Source organism: Callionymus lyra, chromosome 18 (assembly GCF_982586985.1).
Source record: "Callionymus lyra chromosome 18, fCalLyr1.hap1.1, whole genome shotgun sequence".
In the NCBI taxonomy this organism is placed as follows: Eukaryota; Metazoa; Chordata; class Actinopteri; order Syngnathiformes; family Callionymidae; genus Callionymus; species Callionymus lyra.
In genome coordinates this window covers 17,854,665-17,875,680 of record NC_141835.1, presented here as the reverse complement: position 1 = coordinate 17,875,680, position 21,016 = coordinate 17,854,665, and the positions used below count along the sequence as shown (strand labels likewise).

Sequence of the window (21,016 nt, the reverse complement as noted above, 5' to 3'; positions counted from 1 at the left end):
CCTGCTCTGACTCAAAATCATCATTTACATTTTCACATCGAGCCACTAGGAAGTGTGTGAGAAGTGGGCAGGAAGAGAACCTCCCACGTCCTCGCAGCGAGAGAGAGAGAGAGAGTCAGAGAGAGAGAGAGAGAAGCCGCTCGCATCCGGACGACATGAGCTCTACATGAACCAAAAATGCTTTAAGACGCGTCTTGTCTTCTGGTCTGACTCAAAGGACACGCCTGACGCGGAGCATCTCTTCACCGTCCAGGTACGAGAGGATGCTGCGCCACTTCCTTTTTTTTGGCGCAGCTTCTGCACACGAGCCTCCGACACTATTGTCTTCACGTATCTCGATCTTTTCGATCGTTATCGGGTCACATTTTGGCGGGGGGGGTGTCAATATATAGGGTGGACGTGAATTAATATTCCTCTGGTGTGACGTGGGTGGGGAGGGGTTGGGGGAGTCGCGGGGGGAAAGGATGGAGGGATGGAGGTGCTGCAAAAAAAAAAAAAATGATGGCCCCGCTGCGAGATGGCGATCCACTGCTATTTATGAATGAAACCAGGAGGAGTGGGATGGTTTGGAGCTCTGTAATGGCGCTGCGCACAAACCTGCCCCCCCCACACCCTCCTTTAAAAAAAAAAAGAAAAATCTTACTTCCACAATGACGCCTGTGTGACGCATAGAAACTGATTTCTGTAGCAAATACTCCCTTTAATCCTCCATCTGGATCGTTCTATATCCGCCTGCTGGGATGTGTGTGTGTGTTGAGACATGAGCGCATCATGGTAACTTCCAGTGTGGATCATCCAGCATGTTTGTCTTTTTACTTAGGCCTTCTTTTTTCAACTATCTATTGTGGACAGAAAAAAAGAGAAGCGATCCATGATCCTGAGATTAAGCCGTAAGTCATCCGTGTAATGGCAGGAGGCTCAACTATAAGTGTGTGTGTGTGTGTGTGTGTGTGTGTAAAATATGTGCATTGATGTTGCATAAGAACGCTGACAATGGCCGTGCAAAAGAGTGAGTCACAGGCACCGATGATCAGAATCAGAACATTTGTGTCAACAAAAATGTTGTGTTAGAAGCACAGATGGGGAAACGTCGTCTCCGTTATCGATTACTGTGGCGAGTGTTTTTAGGACGTGTGAGTAGAAGGAGGATTTTTAAGGGAGGTTTTTTTTTTTGGAAGGATGTGGGAAAAGGTTACTGAAAGGAAAACTCTGGTTGACCACATATGAGTGCCAGACAGGGATGAAGGAAACGGGGAGGATTGTGTTACTAAACTTGGTTATTAAACTGCGATATTCAAATTATAATTATTCTCATTTATTTGAGTGAAATTAAAAGTTGATAATTATCAAAAACATGCCTATATAACCAGTAACTTTATCCTGGTGCATCATTACATTGTTTATAATAACAACAACAACACGTACGTAGCATGTTAGCTTTGTGTTAGTCAAACATGTTTGGAATGACAAAGTTCAGAGGTCATTCTTAGAAAACAGCTCACGCAGCTTAACACGACAAGAACGCATGTCGGCTACAGAACACACGTGTCAAACTCCCGCCCGTCAAGTCATTTTAAGTGGCCCTCGGGATGGTTGGCACAAATCAAAGTAGATCAATGTCTATTTTTATGTTGTGATCTATTGAGATTCCAGTTTTTACAATAAGAAATATAGATTATCAATGTCAACTATTAAACAAAGGCTTCCAATAAAAGATTTTGAAGGAAGTTAATTTGAGTAGTGAGTGTTTGATAGAAGACAAATGTAGTGATAATTGAGATCTATTGAGTATCCAAGAATACAAATAATATCACAAATAGACTCATACTAACTGTTACAGGCAACTTGATAAATATACACTTTACTTGTTGTTCCTTTGTTTGTTGTTCCAACATTTAAACAATTTTAGCCACTTGAGCGCTTATATTTACCTTAAAACATTGCACATGTCAGTAAACTGATGAACTCACAATATAGCAATACATGTAATATGAGTGAATACATAAAAAGACCACAATATAATTGCATTGGATGTTAGCTTAGCTTAGCATTAAGCTAACTCAAGCTATACATGTTATGTGTATTTAAGACGGACAAATCATTAAAAAAAAAGACAAAAAGTGTATTAAAAGAATTTCTTTCTAGGATGAAATATCATCCAACTCGACATAAAAATTCATGCTAAATTATAAAATATCTTCACCAATAATGTCGACAGCTGTACAGCCTTGTTGTGAAATGTCAATTAAAGTAAAAATTAACATCTAAATGCAACACAAGGTAAATAAGTGTATTGTCCAAATCTAAAAAAAATGATACTGTCATAGAGGTTTTTCGCATTTGTTTGTCCAGTTTCATTGCTAAAAGCTACCAGTGCTTTTCGGGGCGAACAAGTCAAGTGTTGAATGAATAAGAAGTTTTTATTTTTCTATGTTGCGATCATTCAAGTAAAACAGAAAAAATGTGTCTCTAATTTCAAGTGTAGAAAGAGTGAGAGTCACCACATGTAGAGCTTGAGATGACGTTTATCAAAGATTTTTTTCCTATTTAAACAGTGAATTATGCAACATGGAAAACGTTTAGTTGAAAACAAGTTCTTTATTCAATCAGTTTTGGTCGCATGTTTACTCAACACTGCTGGACGTCACTAACGTTTCCATCACAAAGACGTCACGCCGAGGGATTCCCATGCCGTGTCTCCTCTGGAGCACCTGCTTCCGTACCAGACTTTCGGATCAAGTGGAATTACGGAGCTGGAGAAAAAAAAAATGAGTGATGTCAGAGCAGAACCACCGTCACGTGTCCATCTGTCAGTTTCGGGGGCAGGTGCGTCAGTCAGCTCTCAGCCCACTCTGGCCTCCAAGAATAGACCCTCGATCTATAATTCACGCTCGAAAAAAAGGAATATGATAGAGTGGAAACTGGTGCTGATCCAGCAGGTGTCCTGAGATCGTGGCCAGGGCATTAGTGGCGTCTTATGGAGATAGCAGACGGAGCCTCCCCGGGTTCCCTGGTTCAGCCCGATGCTCCGTCTTAACACACACTCCAAGACTAATTACATGGACGTCTTACAAGCCATCCTGTGTACGACTGCAGCATTCACTGTGATTATGACTAGTGGGCTTGTTTACTACCGTCCTCCGTGGGACTGACTAATGACCAGCCTGAGGGGGGAATGTTTTTTTTCCCCTTAAATCCCTGTTAAATATGGAGTCGTGTCGGACGCTGTGCAGAGATTGTTTTCACCTGGAGCGCTGACGTGCGGGCGATGTTGTTGTCGAGCAGCCGTCCAGGAGTGACAACTTTATACACGAGCGGATATTTGTTATCTGAAAAAAGGAGGGTAAAGACAGAAAAAAAATGGATTATATTACAATTGAAGTCATTGCTTAAAGAAACATGTGGTTACTGAACATGTTGACTGATTCTCAGCGTTTGTATATGTGTCACCGAAATAGCAAAAACCGATTTCAATGAGATGGGAATGTTGCTAATGTGCTGAGGATCAAATCCTGCTTGTGTTGTGCAATTCCTTGTAGGGAACAGAGGTGACTTACTGGAGGCCCGCTGGCTATTTGCAGCTTTTAACATGATATTGTGCGTCGCTCCAGTTATTGTCTACGCTTTTATGAGTGCAGGTGGAGCGATGGACTCCATTTTTTCTGTAGGAATAAAGATCGTCACATCCAATGTTATCTTTTACACAGCTTTGACCATATGGTTAAGATGGTGACGATTTATATGTATAAAATACAATATCAAAAATGTACAGCTAAACCTCACAAATCTGTAAAACAGCCGGTGGCTCTGTCTCCACCTCCGGTCCCCGTTGAGTTTGAAATGGGTTTCTAACGGGTTGCAAGTCCAACCTAAACAACTCTTCTTCGCCTAGTTCGTGTCGTTGCTGATAGCTATCAATTATAGGCAGGTGTCATATTTAGGCAGGTATAATAAAAGTAAAGGTGTGATTTATGATCACAATATGGATGTATTAGCAATTTCCTTATATTTTATAAACGTGGTAGCATCATTATGACGAGAGATTCAGAAATAAAAGTACCAAAGTTGATCAGATGATCAATTTATCTTGACAATTAATATATCCTGGAAGGGAAACTAATGTGAAACCAAACTGGCTTACTCACATGTTTCAAATTTAGTAAGTCCCTCATCAGGATCATGTTTTGAAGTTATTACTTTATAAAGTTCTCCCCCGTCTGAAATCTCGGCGAACAAGAGGTTACAAGAGTGAAGTCCATTATGTCGTAGTAATGGCTTTACTCCTCCTCGAGTCAGCTGTAATTCTGTCCTGCTTTTTTTATACAACGAGTCCCTTCGAAGTGGAGACCTCCAGGATTGATGACAAACCTCAATGCTTGACCAACACAGCAGAGAGGGTTTGGTTATAGTAAACCATATTAAATCTCCAGAAAAACAAAGTGTTTTCAATGGGCGGGGCTTAAGCACATTTTTTCTCATTTATCTTTATTAAAATAGAGTTTTGTACAACCAGACACATACTGATGAGTACAATAGAAGTCCAAGATTGGTTTAAGACACACTTAAATCAACATTAGTTGCCTTTTAAATGTCTAATCTGGTGGTTGGTTCATCTCTCTAATAAAACAGTATTCATAATTTATAAGCTTGTGATCGTGGTCATCGGTGACGTTTCAGGTACAAGATGGTTGTGACCTATTTTTGAGAATAGTATCCAGTAAAATACATTTTCATGTACTTGTTTGTCTTAGTTCCCTATGAAACATCATCTTTGTCCTTGAAGGGTCTCAGGTGATGAGAAGCAGATCCTTGGTGAAGTCGATCATTTTCGATTTAAGTATGAATTCGTGTTGGATTTAGTCTCAAACGTCGCCCTCAAGAAGAATCCAAACTACTGGAGAAGAACATCTTCACCTGGCCGTGTTGTTGTGCATCAGAGGGGCTTCATTAATCCAGAGTGCATGTCGTCTTATCGAGAGACCGCTGGTAACTTAAGTCTGGGGAATTGGGTCAATGCGGAGCAGGCCGACAGCACAGAGGAGGTTAAGCTTGATGATTAGCGACTAAGCCAAGACCACAGAGTTACAATCTCGCGTATGGGCTCCAACACACCAGCACGCCGGGTTGAAGTGCACTCAATCACAGGACAGATTAACACTCGTGATCACACTCCGCTCCAGTCAGACAACTAGAAGTCCACCACGCGTTAAATATGGTCTCAAGTAACCTCAACCATCACCAGAAGATCTCCTCGGACGCCGCTTACCATTCAAGTAATGAAGATACATTTGGATAAATGAAAAAAACATTGGATTTTCCCTTATTATTTACGAAAGATAAAGTTTAATTGTGACTCGGAACTGAACTGCAGGGAGAGTTAACAAATAATCAGATTTACATTTACATCTGATTTTTGATCTTGAAGGCCGGATTTTCTTTTTGTAATTCCACAAAATGAATGATCTGGAACCATCTATGAAACTGGTGCTTTTAAACCCTTGTGTTATCTTAGGGTCAAAATGACCCAAAGGCCTGAAAACAAATGTGTTTGATAGATAGATAGATCCCCTGTGTTGTCTCTGGGTCAAGGTGAATGACCTCCCCCACTTCATATGTATTTATGGAAGCCAGGGAGGTGGTTCACCTTGACCCTGAGACAACACAAGGGATACCACAAACACATTGGTTTTCAGGCCTTTTGATCATTTAGACCCTGAGACAACACAAGGGATACCACAAACACATTTGTTTTCAGGCCTTTGAATCATCTTAACCCTGAGACAACACAGGGGTTAAAAATGTCAAAAGAATCAAAACAGTTAAATTAGTACCTGACATATTCATATAAAGTCAAATATTTTAACACAATTAATTAATTAATAATTGTAAAGCGTCTTTTCTCAGACCAGGGTCACAAAGCGCTTAAACAATCCAAGACAATACACAGTTAAAATACATGTTTTAAGCCAAGACAACCTAGAGATGGACATAAAAGCCCCAAGAAAATGCCTGCAGAAATAAAAAGGTCTTAAGATGGTTCTTGAAGGAAAATTAAACTATTGACATCAATATTAAATTTTGATAATTGTCTTTTAGTAGTATTTTTCATATGAAATCACGATTAAGGCCTGGCACTGTGGATATGATTTAAAAAAGGGATTGATTTCTGACTTTGGAAATGATCCAATTATTTACAGGATCATGTTAAAAGACAGTTTTTAAGGTGAAAATGTCACGTCATGCATTCGTCGAACACTGACGACTTCCACCGGAGTGAGATTCCACATGAATTGATCGTTGATCTGAAAAATCTGTTCTTTCATTTGCGCTCTAATCCTGATCGGGGATCAAGCAGATTATCATCAATACTCTAATCCAGTAAAAAACACATCCTCGTTGAAAGTTCAAGAACATGTGTGTGTGTGATAATAGTTTGGGCGAGCGGAGACAGAAATACACACCTCGCAGCAGGATATCTTGCCAGTGTTTGCACTCCTAAATTTACCCTGCTACCTGCTGCTCTGCTCAATATCATTTAGGCTTTTACTGCAGCCCACCGGCTCTGATGCCGGGCCAGGCGGAGGTGTTATTATCACAGAACATCACGGATCAGCGGGGAGAGTGCTAGCGCTGGTGATAAAGACGGTCATGAATAGCTTTTTCTGACGGTGTGCCTTTCAGCAAGGTGGAGACAAACAGACCTGAGCAGACGGTGCTTTAGTCTTAATTCCATTTGGTCAGATTCAAACATGTTCAGGTGTTATAACTATTTTTACTTGTTTACTAGTAATGGGAACTAATAAAAAATATTTCTTTAATGAGAAAACAACGTTTTTTTAATTATTATTTCATCAAATTCTGACACATTTCTATACAAAACAGCCATTTCTCACATGTTATATTTCTTTAAACAACATTTAAAGAACAATAATAGTTTATCAATATATTTGAATGGCAGGAAAAACTTGAGTGAAATTTCTATTAATGAAGCATTACATTTAAAAGTCAATGAACAATAATATTAGAAAGAATAATTCATGCTGCTTTTTATGTAAATTAATAGATATAGAAACACATTTGTTTTCGGGCCTTCGGGTCACCTTGACCCAGAGATAAAACAAGGGTTATCAAGAGTTAACATTTCTATATTATATATCGTGGATTACTTTTTTTGTTTTCGTCCATCTTAATATATATGATAAAAAAGTTTTTGATCTCATAGTTCTGATCATTTGAAATTAAAATCTATATAAAACTATGGGGGTTAAAGGTCAACTAATGTGTTGATTAAAGTGTGTCTTAAATTGATCTTGGACCTTTATTGTATTCATCAGTATGTGTTTGTACAAAACTCTCTTTTATTAACCCTTATGTTCTCTCAGGGTCAAGGTGAACGACCTACAATACTATTTATAGAAGCCAGGGAGGTCGTTGACCTTGACCTAAAAGCAAAAGGGATAAAACAATTACATTGGTTTTCGGGCCTTTGGGTCACCTTGACCCTGAGATAACACAAGGGATAAAAATATTTACACGAGAAAATGAAGCCTCCTCCTCAAAAGGACTCGTTGTATAAACAAAACGGGGCAGGATTACAGCTGGCTGGAGGAGGAGTGACGCCCATTATCACATCATAATGGGCTCTGCTCTGGTAACCTCTTGTTCGCTGAGATTTCAGACGGGGGAGATCTTACTTACTGCTTCTTGGAGAGGAAGACTTCACCTTTTGAAACATGTGAGTGAGTCATGAGAGTTATATTTTTGTGTTCTCTGTCTGGACGATACCTTTATACACTTATTGTCTGACTACTAATATTGAATAAAATAAACGTTTACCTCAGTAACTTAATTATCAGTCGAATTTTTTCTTTTTTTCAATCTAATGATTGTCAGGTTAGACTTAAATGACTGGTACAACGTCGACGGCTAAATTAGATTCCACATGTAGCCAGATGTGGCAGTTGACGGCTCGTGAACTTGACAACAGACTGCAGCAGCAGAAGTCAGTTGATCCTAAAGCTTCATCATCCTCAACATTTCAAGACGCTCCTCAAGTGTGTGTGTGCTTTAATGACGCTCTTGATCTGTATGGGGGGGGGGCAATGATGTCGCCTAATGTGCTTGCTTTTGTGCCTGTGCGTAAGTGGCTCTCTTGAGGGAAATTATGTGCATATTTTGGTAAAAGGTGACATTTCCCCGCAGCCGTAGAAGGAGCTGCATCTCATTTCTCCACCGGTGGCCAAAGCTATCGGCTAATGGAGTCTGGCTGCGTCTGTAGTAGACCATTAATTCATGGAAGGAGCTGCAGTCATCTCATTTGGAGTGAAACAAGAGATGCTGAGGGACGATATCGAGGAGGAGTGGCGTCCAACTCTCAAGGGCGAGCGGCGGTGAAAAAGGGGTTGAAGTTCCACCTGCAACTGCGGACAGTGGAGCTAATTTTAGTGCCAGCGAAGCGAGGAGGGGGCACAGCCCGGGGTTTTTGAGGGCGACATGGTTGTCATGGAGCTGAATTCCCCAGCGCAACACAGAAAAAAAGAAACAGTGATGGTGAAGGGACCGGTGGGGCCCAGACAGATGAGCGGCATTGATCAAAAACACAGCCACGCTATCACTTTATTGATCAGCCAGTGTGTATGCGTGCAAGAGGAATCATCAGCCCTAACGTCACCATGATGTGTGTTGTTCCATTTAATATAAGATCATTATGACGACTCTAATTGTCAACAATATCTAATTTTAAAAATAGATGAATTAATTGTTAATAACTTCAAGGTCAAACTCATGGCACAAATCTGGTCATTTACCAGGTGTTTAAGATAAGATAAGGAACTAAGGTGAGGGATGTCATCATACAATAGTTGATGCTGATGTTGACTGAATTTGATGGTGAAAGAGGATAAAACAGACAGATGATTAAGATAAATTGAACCTTTAAAAAAAAAAGAAAATGTCAAAATCTTAAATTGGATTTTGGCCCCTCTGATGTAAGTCCTTCTATATGGATAAAATAAAAAAGCTTGTAAACGTGTCAATCAGAAATCACCAACTGCTGAAACGATTTAGAATAGAATAGAAAATGTTTATTCATCCCTAGAGGGGAAACACACTTTTACAACAGCACAGTTGAAAAAAATAAAGTGCAAGGAAAAAAGAAATAATAAAATAGATAATACAAAAAATAAAAATAAAACGATCTTAAAAATATACAGATTATTTACAATATTAGACATTTAACACTATTAACAAAATAATATCACATAATTTCATATCACAACAGTCATATTAGTCCAAAATGACACGCTTAAAAACAAATCTAAATACGCCCCAGATTAAGCTTAATCTTTTTTTTTCTGACTGGACAAGAACATTCTTGTAGCTTAAAAGAAAAAAAATCGGATTTGCTGTTGCTAAGCACGACTGCAGTTCAGTGCCTAAAAAAACACATATATTTGTTTGTATAGATTCTCTTTGCTTCCGGTAACTAAATAGTGCATAACAAATAACAAAAAGTATGTAAAAATGTCTATAATATAATATAATATTTACATAGAAAGCAAAATATTTACATTTTTGGGGGAATATATACCACAAATATATACATAAATATCTTCATTGTTTCACATTTATTTCCCCTAAAACTGCTCCAGAGGGTGGATTGTTGTAAAGCACAGTCAGGATTTTCTTTCACTTACTGTTGATGAAAAGAGTCTCTCATCAAACAGACACAGAGCGAACGTCAGCAGAGGCTGCTCGTCCCTGACAGTTGGGAGTTGAACCCTCCACTGTGATTGATGCCATTATTAGACCTCACAGCCTGATGAGCAGAGCAAGATGCAGATTACTAATCCGTCTCACGTCCTCAGGGACCATGAGCAACTGCTGCTTTCGTAGGGAATTTGTTTGGGAATATCCACAGAAATAAGTTTAAAAAAAGTAATATAACTATAACTATAATGTAATAATATGGTAATTCGCACCAATAAAGTGCTATGAGGGATTACTTCAACATTAGCAAATAGGTAAGATGTAATGTTTTAGTTGAATAAAAAACATATTGAGAGAAAGAAAACTTTTTTCAAGCTGTTGCGTCCTTTATTTTATTTTATTTTATTTTATTTTATTTTATTTTATTTTATTTTATTTTGTTAATAGTGTTAATTTTCTAATATTGTAAATAATTTGTATATTTTTAAGATCGTTTTATTTTATTTTATTATCTCTTTTATTATTTCTTTTTTTTTCCTTGCACTTTATTTTCAATTGTGCTGCTGTTGTAAAAGTGTGTTTCCCCTCTGGGGATGAATAAACATTTTCTATTCTATTCTATTCTAACCACTAAAAGTAAACAGAATTAATCCAAAGCCATTTGAAATATATTATTATTAAAACAAATTATTACAAATCAGAACTTATTAAAAACAAAGTAGTTACAGTAGTTACCTAGTTTTTAAGACAATTTAAATTATTATTTTCTTGTAACTATTGAATTTAATTTAAAGCTTACTACAGGTATAAAAGCTCTCCTGTAGAACCTGCATGCACCAGAAACGCCTTGCTAAAGGAAACAACAGCAGCGGCAGATGCCTATAAATCCCTGGTGTCCATGGGCTCCACCGGGATATAAAACACTCTCCTGCACCGCGCAGAACCTCCAGTATAGATCGACCATAAAACTCAAGAGGCTCTCCGCCATCTCTGTTGAACTCCTTGACTGATATTATCTTGAACCTGACGGTGCAATTACCAGCAGAAGGGGCTGCCCGTCATCAATAGTGGGCTCCAGCGGCGCAGGCGTGACAGAAATCCACTTATACCATTCAGTATTGATGTCAATTTGCTGTTTCATTACAGCTGCAGCTGGAGCGCGCCGTACGAAGCGCCGTCTTATTATGGAGCCAAAAGTCAGTTGAGAAGAAATAAATAATGCAGCGGATACTTTGGGCTGATCACCGCTGTGATTCTGCGGCAGCTCCGAGATGCTGAAAACTGGACTATTTATGTTCCTGCTCGATGATGGAAAGACTTTCTGTTCCACTATTGAAGTGTCAGGGTCTAGTTTTTAAAATTCTGACTTTGACAATCAAGTTATGAACCACATTACCTTATTTTTGCTCGGGGTAATGTATCAATATTTCATGTGCAAACATGAAAATAAATCCTAAACATAAATAAAACTACCATTTACCTATTTACATAGTGCAGAAAGTGTGTGGAATAACTTTTGTTGTGGCAGGAGGTTCTGGTTCGGATTGACCATAGATTAAATGATGCTAGCTGAACTGAGACCGGGTTGTCTTGTGTGCTTTTTGGAGTAGCCTTAGCACGTCATTAATTCATAGCAGTAGTCTGGTTCTGCTTGAGGTTTCTGCCTGCTAAAAGAAAGACCCTGCCTCATTGTTATTCGCTGGTACCTATTTGTCTTTTCTCTCATATAGTGTTAAGTTTTGAGATGACTCTATTATGATTTATGATAGCAGTACTAACCGAGACCAGACTCTCAGGGACTTCCATGATTTGGGTAGTATTGTTCCTTGATGTCAATTCTGCTCCCAGATTTAGCAAACTATCCTATGATGGCTAACAGTAGCCTTGATAGCCATTAGCTGCGATCATTCTAGATAATAGTTCAAGTTGTCTCCCAGTACTGCTGTGACTTTTTTTTTGTTTCGTTTTTTTATCATGTTTGAAAATGTCCTTCATTTACAAAGCTAATAACTGAAGCCTCTGTATAGAAATGGAGGTGGCGCCGAAGAGCTTCGGGAAGAGTTTAATCACTTGATATTACTGCTTCTCGCTGTCTTGCCTGCAGTTAATGCAGCAAGAATTCTGATCTGCTCAAGTAGAAGAACTCACATTTCCCCGATCCTTAAAACTCTTCACTTGCTGCCAGTTTCTTTCAGGATCAACTTTAAAATTCTGGTTCTTACTCTCAGATCTATTCATGGTCAGACTCCTACTTATATCACTGATCTGATCCAGACTTACACCCCAGCTCGGGCTCTGAGGTCTGTGGATCAGAATCTACTGATGGTTCCTGAACACGGTTCAGGACCAGAGGAGAGAAATCCTTCCAGGCTGTTGCTCCTAAGCTTTTGAATGATCTTCCTCTCTCTCTTTGCGCTTGATGATCTACTGACTCCTTCAAGAAACATCTTAAAACATTTTTATTTGTTCAGGCTTTTCCCTGATTTTCTGGGACTCCTGTGTTTATCTTATGTGTCTTGGCCTTTTAAAGTATGTATTTGAACTGTGTATTGTTTTTGATTGTTTAAGCGCTTTGGTCTAGAAAGGTGCTTTACAAATAACCATTACCTACTTACTTACTGTGAAGCAGAACCAGTCAAACAAGGTGCCGAAATCTTTTAGCATTCCAAATCATGGGCCAAACAAAATGCATGTTTACCTAACAGGAAGTAGGTGTCTTATTTTGACACAGCTTTTTAAACCTTTCAGGCTCAATTGTATCTTAATTATCTCTATTATTAACAAATTCATTAATTTGTTTTGTTGTTATCGTTGACATCCATCATCTCTGTTCCTTATCTCTTACTCACAACATTCACATACGGTTTATTTATACTTTAAATATAAAATGAAATCATCTATTGTTGAAATCTGAGGAGCTCCGAACTGCGAAAATGATCAGCTTACATTACTTTCCTGTCGCTCCAGGAAATTGATGAGCAACAGAAAAAAAGTTTTGTGCGAGAAAACTGTGACTCTGCAAATGCTATCGATCTTGGAGCGAAATCAACCTCATTTCCTCTCGTTTAAATTCTGGCCCCGTGGCTGGACTTCTTCATCACCAGCCTGGTATACAGTCTTAAAGTAATTACTTTCATGCCAATAAAGCCTCTGTTCCGCTCCAGGTCTCACACTCTCTGACGCCTGAGGGGGCAGAATGCCGGAGCAGAGCAACGACTATCGCGTGGTGGTCTTCGGGGCCGGGGGAGTGGGGAAGAGCTCCTTGGTCCTCCGCTTCGTCAAGGGGACCTTCAGGGACACCTACATCCCGACGGTGGAGGACACCTACCGCCAGGTGATCAGCTGCGACAAGAGCGTGTGCACGCTCCAGATCACGGACACCACCGGCAGCCACCAGTTTCCAGCCATGCAGCGCCTCTCCATCTCCAAGGGCCACGCCTTCATCTTGGTCTACTCCATCACCAGCAAGCAGTCTCTGGAGGAGCTCAAGCCCATCTATCAGCAGGTGTGTGCATCTCCTAGGAGGACTTTGTGGTCTCCTGTTTAGAGGCAAACGGTTTGCAGCACAAAAGAGACACAATAAGAAAAACTTAACTTAATGAATTTTAAAACTTTATATTTAATGACTGCTATGATTAAATGAATATATAAAATATATATCTTTTTTAAACTCCTAAGAAAGAAATACCCAAAAATCCCAAAATCAAAACACTGTAGATCGATACTCATAGTAATACATAACATTAATATCTATATAGATATACTGTATATATCTAAATCGATAGTAGTAGTTTCCCGCAGGATGCTTTTAAAAAAAGGTCTCAAAAACTACCTTTTTAGAAAAGTGTTTAGCTCATTTTAGTGTCTAGCCTTTTACTGTCGTGTTTTTGAATGTATTAATCTTGCTCTACTGTGTAGCACTTTGTTTCCAAATTTAAAGTGCAATATAAATAAAATATATTATTATTTATATAATTATAGAAATGATAAATTATACTAAATACATATCCTTGTACAAAAAAAATGTATTAGTAATATTACACAATATAACATGGTATAAATGAAAAATATACATGCACATACTAAGCAAATACCCATAGGTACATATTATATACACATAAATACTAAATGTTTATTATAATTATATATAAGTTGCAAAATCACAACATAAAAGTAAAAGAGTAAAGAACTTTTCTCATTTCTTTCATTGAAAACAGGTTGATTCTTTCCATTTGTTATATTAAATTCTGTCGTTATTTTCTTACCATGCTTCAAAGTATACCTTAATTTAAAATGTATCTCAGTATGGCTCCTAAACATCCTTTTCTTTGTGGCTCCTGTAGATCTGGAGGAAAATAATAATTACAATTAATATTGAGCACTATATTTAAGCTTAATGATAAGTTTTTAATTACACATTTTCTATTTGAAAAAAACACTTATATTGGCCCCATTACTGAGCCTTGTGGTACTCCACACTCAATGTGTCTGTTCTGTATGGTATGTACTTTTTTAAACACAATTTAAACAAGGATGAAAAAGTGTTGCTTCTCTCACTGAAGTCTTTGGTTTTCAAAATATTCCTTCTCCATTACAGTGGCTGTTCTAAAGCTGTTGTCTACATGCATTCATCTAAATGTCAAAGAAGTATATACAGTATACAAGGACATCAACGTACAAACAATAAGTAATGCTGGAAAAGAAGTTTGACATACCTGATCTAAAGCTAAAATCTATTTCAGAGAATCAGCCTGTGAAGCTGTTGACATGGACGTTGAGTTCAATGATCTGCGGATAATTTTCCTACTTTTAAATGCTTTTCCACTTTCTTTAATTAATACTTTTACATCCTATTCTGTAGGATCTTTTTTTTTTGTAAATTATTTCTAACTTTTAGCAAATGGCTGCCTTAAAAAAATTGATGCAACCAAGACAACGTCACTGTTCCTCTCTGCCATTTAAATCTCCCCCTCTAATCACTTTGCTGAGATAACATTGGTCAAACTTCCGGAAAGCTGCACATTTCTCCAAACCAAAATACATTTAGCTTTGACTTGACCATGGATTCATGAAGTCCCGAACGGTTCTCAATAAAGACAGTCCATCCTGGTTGGTTAACATCCAGACGTTATCCAATCAGGATGGTCCGCCAGGATTAATGATGGTAGGCTTTAGTTAATAACGTAGCTAGGAACATAAAATAAATGACATTACAAGAGGTTCAAATTTATATTTTAGGCCTTCTCTGAAGGTTTACATGTTCTGCTGGTTTCCACCGTATGAAATATGTGGAGTAAGTTAAATGTTTCTAAAAACTTAACTACAATTTATGTACTTGTAACTTGCTAAATATAATTAATATTCTTAGAATTTAAATCTAAAGTATATCTTCTCTCTCTCAGGTTCTGGCGATAAAGGGCAACGTGGAGTCCATTCCCATCATGCTGGTGGGGAACAAGAGCGACGAGACTCTGCGGGAAGTGGAAACCAAGGACGGAGAGGCTCAGGCCAACCAGTGGAAGTGCGCCTTCATGGAGACGTCCGCCAAGACCAACCACAACGTGACCGAGCTCTTCCAGGAGCTCCTCAACCTGGACAAGAAGAGGAACATGAGTCTCAACATCGACGGTAAGCGCTCGGGGAAGCAGTCCCGCGCCGAAAGACTGAAGGGGAAATGCAGCGTCATGTAAAGTCTAGACAGGAGGAGGCGAAGCGAGAGGAGGAAGCGGAAAGACTCATGATCATGTTCGGAAAAGCACTGGGAACCTCATCATCTCCATCCTTCTCTGTTTGACTGCTGCTGTGTTTATGTGCACAGTATATTTTAGACAAACGTTTCAGTTCGCAGCAGCTCACGGCGGAGACAGGAATCGTGTCCTGGATGTCCTGACACCTTCCAGACTTATACAACTGACAGTGAAGGTTGAAAGATCTCTCCCACCTTCTTCTACATCCCAGCATCCTCCCAATCATCTCCATGTCTTGGTCTGGAGGAACATCGGTTTTGTGTCGTGCTCTGCTCAGGACAAGAAGGTTTGAGATACTGCTGTGACGCCTCACAGAGCACGAGGAGTGTACAGAGACATGGACTATACTCATCAGGAAAAGTCCCAGCGAGGAGACCATCGTCATCATCTTCATCATGACGAAGGGGTGGGGTGTGGGGGGGGGCCTCCAGCAGCAGCAGAGGCTGCACACTGTTACAACGCAACAATCCTTTTAAGATTCTGCTGACACTTCTGTGGAGGCTTTGCAGTGGTCAGTGAGCATCTTCTCTGGTGCATGAGAATGTTTGTTTCTTTTTTTTTTCCTCAAGTTCAAATCCTTTTCCAACAAAAAGCACAGTGTGAAAAGAGATGGATGTAAAATCTAAAACCTGCAGATTATTTCCTGTGACCTAGATTACTTTATTCTTCGCTTATTTTAGGTCACGCTGGTTTGAAAGCTGAAGCAGATGTTTGCTCAATTTACATGGACAGCAATGACAAAGAAGTAACCAGTTAGCTTGATTGTACAAGTATCATTTTGGATTACTTCATATGGCTTTTTTTTTGTATTTTTAAAACATTATTTTTCTATCATTAACTTATTTATATCCATTAACATTTCTCCTAATATGATAATATTTGTCAAGCACTAGTCTAACCAAAATTTCAAGACGATAAACACCTGAGTTGATGGATTTAACGGGTAGAATCTGGTCTTTCGAGACATTTCTGCATCTTCTGAAACCTCATAATAGTGGATTAGAATGTCATGGATCATTCCAGAGAACTGCTGTCCATGTAAATGTTGCCACACACACACACACACACACACACACACACAATGACATAATCACCATCACAGATCTCACAAGGTTCTTGCCTTCACATTGCACTTTAAATCATCACTTTTATTGTATCAAAGTCACTCCTGAAACACTGACTATCGTGGATGAAAACAGCGACGTCTTCGTCTCCTAGAGCTCTCTAACGCAGGACAGACAAAAAGCACAACTTTCTTTTTATTAAAATAAAACTCCTGTTTATTTTTTTGCACATGTTTATACAGACACAGATATATGACATGTTTTCCTGGATCGATCAAGCGCCTCATTGTGTATCGTTGTTGTGTGGTTCTGCTGAGCCGACAGGGTAACAGCGAGGGACTCGTGCTCACCTTCACCGTCTTGTGTATTCGACCTCCATCCACCGACGATTTCCACCGCGGGACAGCGACACACCCCCGTCCCATTAAAAGACACATATTTAACCCTTTAATTGTGTGTCTTCACTCTCGGTAAAAGCACAGTTCTTGTTAGTCTCTTTATGTGTGCGGCAGAATCCACAACTGGGCACTTTAGGGTGACATTTTACTTGAATACCTGCTTATTAATCAGCATGCAAGATCTTTCTTTCTCATGTCCGCCGAGGCTGTAGCTTGTACCTAATGTAAATATGGTAGTCGACAGACAGTTCAAGTAAGATGTTACCCATGTAAAGAAAAATTCTCTCGTGACAGTCGGAGGTTTGATGTTGCTATGTACTGTGATGAACAGCTACTGTATTGACTCATCCATTCCAAATCCACCAGATATTAGCAGACGTGTGAATAATGTACCTAAGGATAGGTTTGAAGTTATTTTTCAAGGCCAACTTTTTGTTTAGCTGTGTGTCGTGCTGTTTGACTCGACCCTTTACCTGTCGGATGGCAGGGACACACTCATGCGGGTTTTGTTTTTACCTTTCATGATCACTTTAGATACATTACAAACGTCACTCATTTTCCTCAGGAAACATGTGTTCAAGGGCAGGAGGCAGCAGCAAAAAAAAAAAAAGACAAACAGTTATGAAACGTTGAGTCGCACGAGACTGTTTATTAACAACTAAAGATTGGCTGGAAAGATGCTGGAGTTATTGTCACTTGAACAATCTACATCACCGGTCCCTAACCCTTAGTCTTACCGCGAACCCGTCGTTCAATGTCGGCTTTATATTCACCGACCTTCAGATAAAAACAAAATGAATGGAATAGAGTTTGTGTGTCACTCATTTCTACTAGTTTACAGGTTTTATTTTGGAGTAATTTTGAATGAAACAAGCGTCTTTGAGATGCTGGCAAGCGTAGAGCCGCATATAGGAAATGTTTTTAATCAATATTCACTATTGTATTTACTCTAATATAACTTTCTTACGTTGTTTTTGTGAATATTTTTGCCCTATAAAATAATTTAAGGGAATATTGAGATCATATTATGAAAATTTATAATTGTTTTATTTAATTGGTTATAAATGTGTAATTTTTCGTTTGCTTTTTTTGACGACCCCTTACAAAAGTCACAATATATGATGTTGCCTTTAAGGAAGTTTTGTTCCCACCCCTGGTCTAAAGTTAAGACAGAGAAAATATGTTTGTTTTTTTGTTGTTTTTTTTTTAGTTATAATCAATATAACAGAAACTACACCCGGTTACAACTGGTACCCAGACCATGGGTTAGGGACAAGAAAACAGAAAATAACTGAATAATTCAAATGTAAAGTCAAATTCAACGGTTGAAGAAGACTTGATTTCACCTGTTAAAGTTGTGCCGTGAAGTAATCCCATGTGGAAGCAGCTGCTTAGGAACAACAGATGGTGTGTAGACTTGGTTTTCATGTTTGCTCGGCGACTCCTGTGTGTGAAACCTGATCCAGTAAAGGCAGGAACACAAAAGGAGTTAAGGGTGGCCGAGTGGAGGTAGTGTGTGCTATAAATAGGAATAAAAACAGAGGAAACCGCAGCAAGGGCGGCCTGTGCGTTTGAGTGTGTTAAACAATGGCATGAATCAGGATTCTGCCAGCGTCCTATCGTGGTTGTCTTATCTTATATTCATCTGTTGTGCATATGTGTGTGTGTGTGTGTGCACTTGCAGCCACCTTGGTTATGTGGATCTGAGCTGCATGTTTTCGTGCACGTTTAACCATCTGATGGCTTCACCGACTCCTCTGTCATGATTTTTAGTTCAGGACTCATCCCGTCCATCCTGCTCCGGTCTGCTTGTAGATAGTTGTAAATAGTCTTGGCTGACTTCACGCTGCAGAGACGAGGAACCGATGCTGCACTCGAGCGAAAAAAAAACATCCGATCGGAATTGTTGACGAAAGACAATAAATGATTTATTATTAGTCACTTTTTACACGCTGCCATGTAACAACGTGATCATTTAACAAGATGAAGTACATAAAGACTTTGTTATGTAGTAGCTGTTAGCCCTAATATTGAGACATAAATATATATTTTTTCTGCTGATATATTTTAGCTTATTTCGAGCTTATTTCAAGCTTTTTATTTTTCATTCCAAAGTTTACTTTTCAGACATTTTTATAGATCTTAACGACATATTAACCAATCTTATCTTTTGCTTATAACAATGTTTTTACGATTGAAAGTGCAGGAAAAGTTTGTTGATATTATTTATACGACAGACGTAACAGAACACAGGAGGTCATTGATAGACTTATTATCATTAAAACGCTACATGTGATGATTCGCTGCTGATGTGGTTCAGGACCCGACGGAGTCCCTGTAGATGTTTGGCCTGACGGAAGGTTCTTCAAGACCTCTAGAAGTGACTCCTGGAGTAGTTTGTGTGTGTGTGTGTGTGAGCGTTTGAACGTATGAATGTAAAAAATTTAAAAAAAGATCCAATAACTGTCTCCTCTTTGCTCCCGTAAAACGATTCGAGTCAGGAGCGTCTGGACGTCGTGGGTAGTTTGAAACCGTAGCCCTCCATTCCTGCATGGTCCCTATCGGTGTTCCAGCCAGCATGAGAACAAGGACACAAACTGTGAATCATCTCTGTATTTTTTTCAGAATCGATTCCTTATAGCAGCATTAATGACTTTTCGGTTTGCAAAATGGCTGATTTCTTTTCGCACTTTTTTTTTTTCGTAAAAATGTTTTTGTTTTTTTTCTTCTGTCTGAATTTTTTTTTTAAAAAACAATGTATAGATATTTATTCTAGCAATAGTCTTCCTATTAAGATATACTGTGCTAATGCATCCTCTGAATAACTGAAAATAACATATATAGAGATAATGATGATGAGTATAATAATCTTATCTGCAAAATGATTTTCCTAATAAAAATGACGACTCTGCTTTTCTGTGTTTTGTTTGTTTTACGCTTTAAATTAGGTTGGATTTAAAGAACGCTGGGAAAGAAAAGCACAATTATTTATTGTGTACTTTTAAGAATTAGAATTTAGAATTTCCATTTCATATTGAACTTTTAACAACCTTTATATCTTAATCTTAATCTTAATAGCTAAATGACTTGTTTTTCTCTATTCTTAGTTTTATTAAAATTATCTTAATCTATGGAAGTAGATCGGAGCCGTTAGAATATTGAATGGTTGAATTTAACATTTCAAATGTTGAAACTCTGATTTACTTTATCGACTGGTTCTTGCTGTTGTTGTTGTTTGTTTTTTTTTTAGCATTTTAGCATGAATAAATTAAAGCAACATTTTAATATTAAATTTAAAAGGCTACCAATTTAAAAAAAAAAGATTTTGGAGAATATATTATTATATTTTTTGGAAATAGATTATCAAACTCCATATGTAAAAAAATATCTATTCACTTAAAAAATATTTTTTATTCACCAATAAAAAAAAAAAATACTTGAAATGTGTCCATTAATCACCAACTTTTAAAGTACCAGCTGTATTTGGACACATGTAGATATAAATATAACATATCAATTAAAAATTAAAAAAAAATATATATATATATAAATATATTTATAACTTTTTAGTTGCATTGGGTTTTTGACGGAAAAAACTTTAATGAAAGATCGCCTAAAGGTCAAAACTAATGGATTGTTTCTGTCTCAAAAAACTTTGTTTATTTATAATTATTTCGACACGAAATATGACAAAATGCATTAAACCTTCCAATATACAAATTCTTAAATTCAAATATTTAAAATAGATTCATTTAAGTGTCCATTATTTTTATTTTTTTTATAAGCAGAGCAATTATGTTAAAAGAAAAACCCACAAAAAGAATATTTTTAAACGACTGGCATTAATTTACTTCAACATCAAATACTTTGAACCAAACAAAGGTTGTTGGTTTAAATCTCTGTCCTGTCTTAAACTGAAGTGCATCAGCGTGAACCTCTCTCAGTATCAGCATCCATGCTTTCACACTCCTCCTCAACATCCTCCATTTACACGTCTGCTCGCTGATGCTGAGCACGGCACGGTTTCCATGGCGACCGCGTGACGTGGTCCGTGTGACCCTGGTGAGCAGGACGGGGACACGCCGCCACAAGCTGGACT

The 21,016-nt window shown here is 38.2% G+C and overlaps 1 protein-coding gene across 1 annotated transcript; it reads left to right on the top strand.

Annotated features, from left to right (window-relative positions):
- Window positions 1-110: 110 nt before the first annotated feature.
- Window positions 111-19,830, top strand: diras1b (DIRAS family, GTP-binding RAS-like 1b). The gene is made up of 3 exons (XM_087779913.1): window positions 111-253; window positions 12,873-13,213; window positions 15,111-19,830. The coding sequence occupies exons 2-3, from the start codon at window positions 12,905-12,907 to the stop codon at window positions 15,396-15,398; spliced, it is 597 nt and encodes a 198-aa protein (XP_087636039.1). The 5' UTR covers window positions 111-253; window positions 12,873-12,904; the 3' UTR covers window positions 15,399-19,830.
- The last annotated feature ends 1,186 nt before the right edge of the window (window positions 19,831-21,016 follow it).

Excerpts from the sequence above, each read along its gene's own strand:
- diras1b (XM_087779913.1), top strand. The coding sequence starts at position 12,905 with ATGCCGGAGCAGAGCAACGACTATCGCGTGGTGGTCTTCGGGGCCGGG. Across the intron at positions 13,214-15,110 it reads TCAAGCCCATCTATCAGCAG|GTTCTGGCGATAAAGGGCAA; the intron begins GTGTGTGCATCT and ends TCTCTCTCTCAG.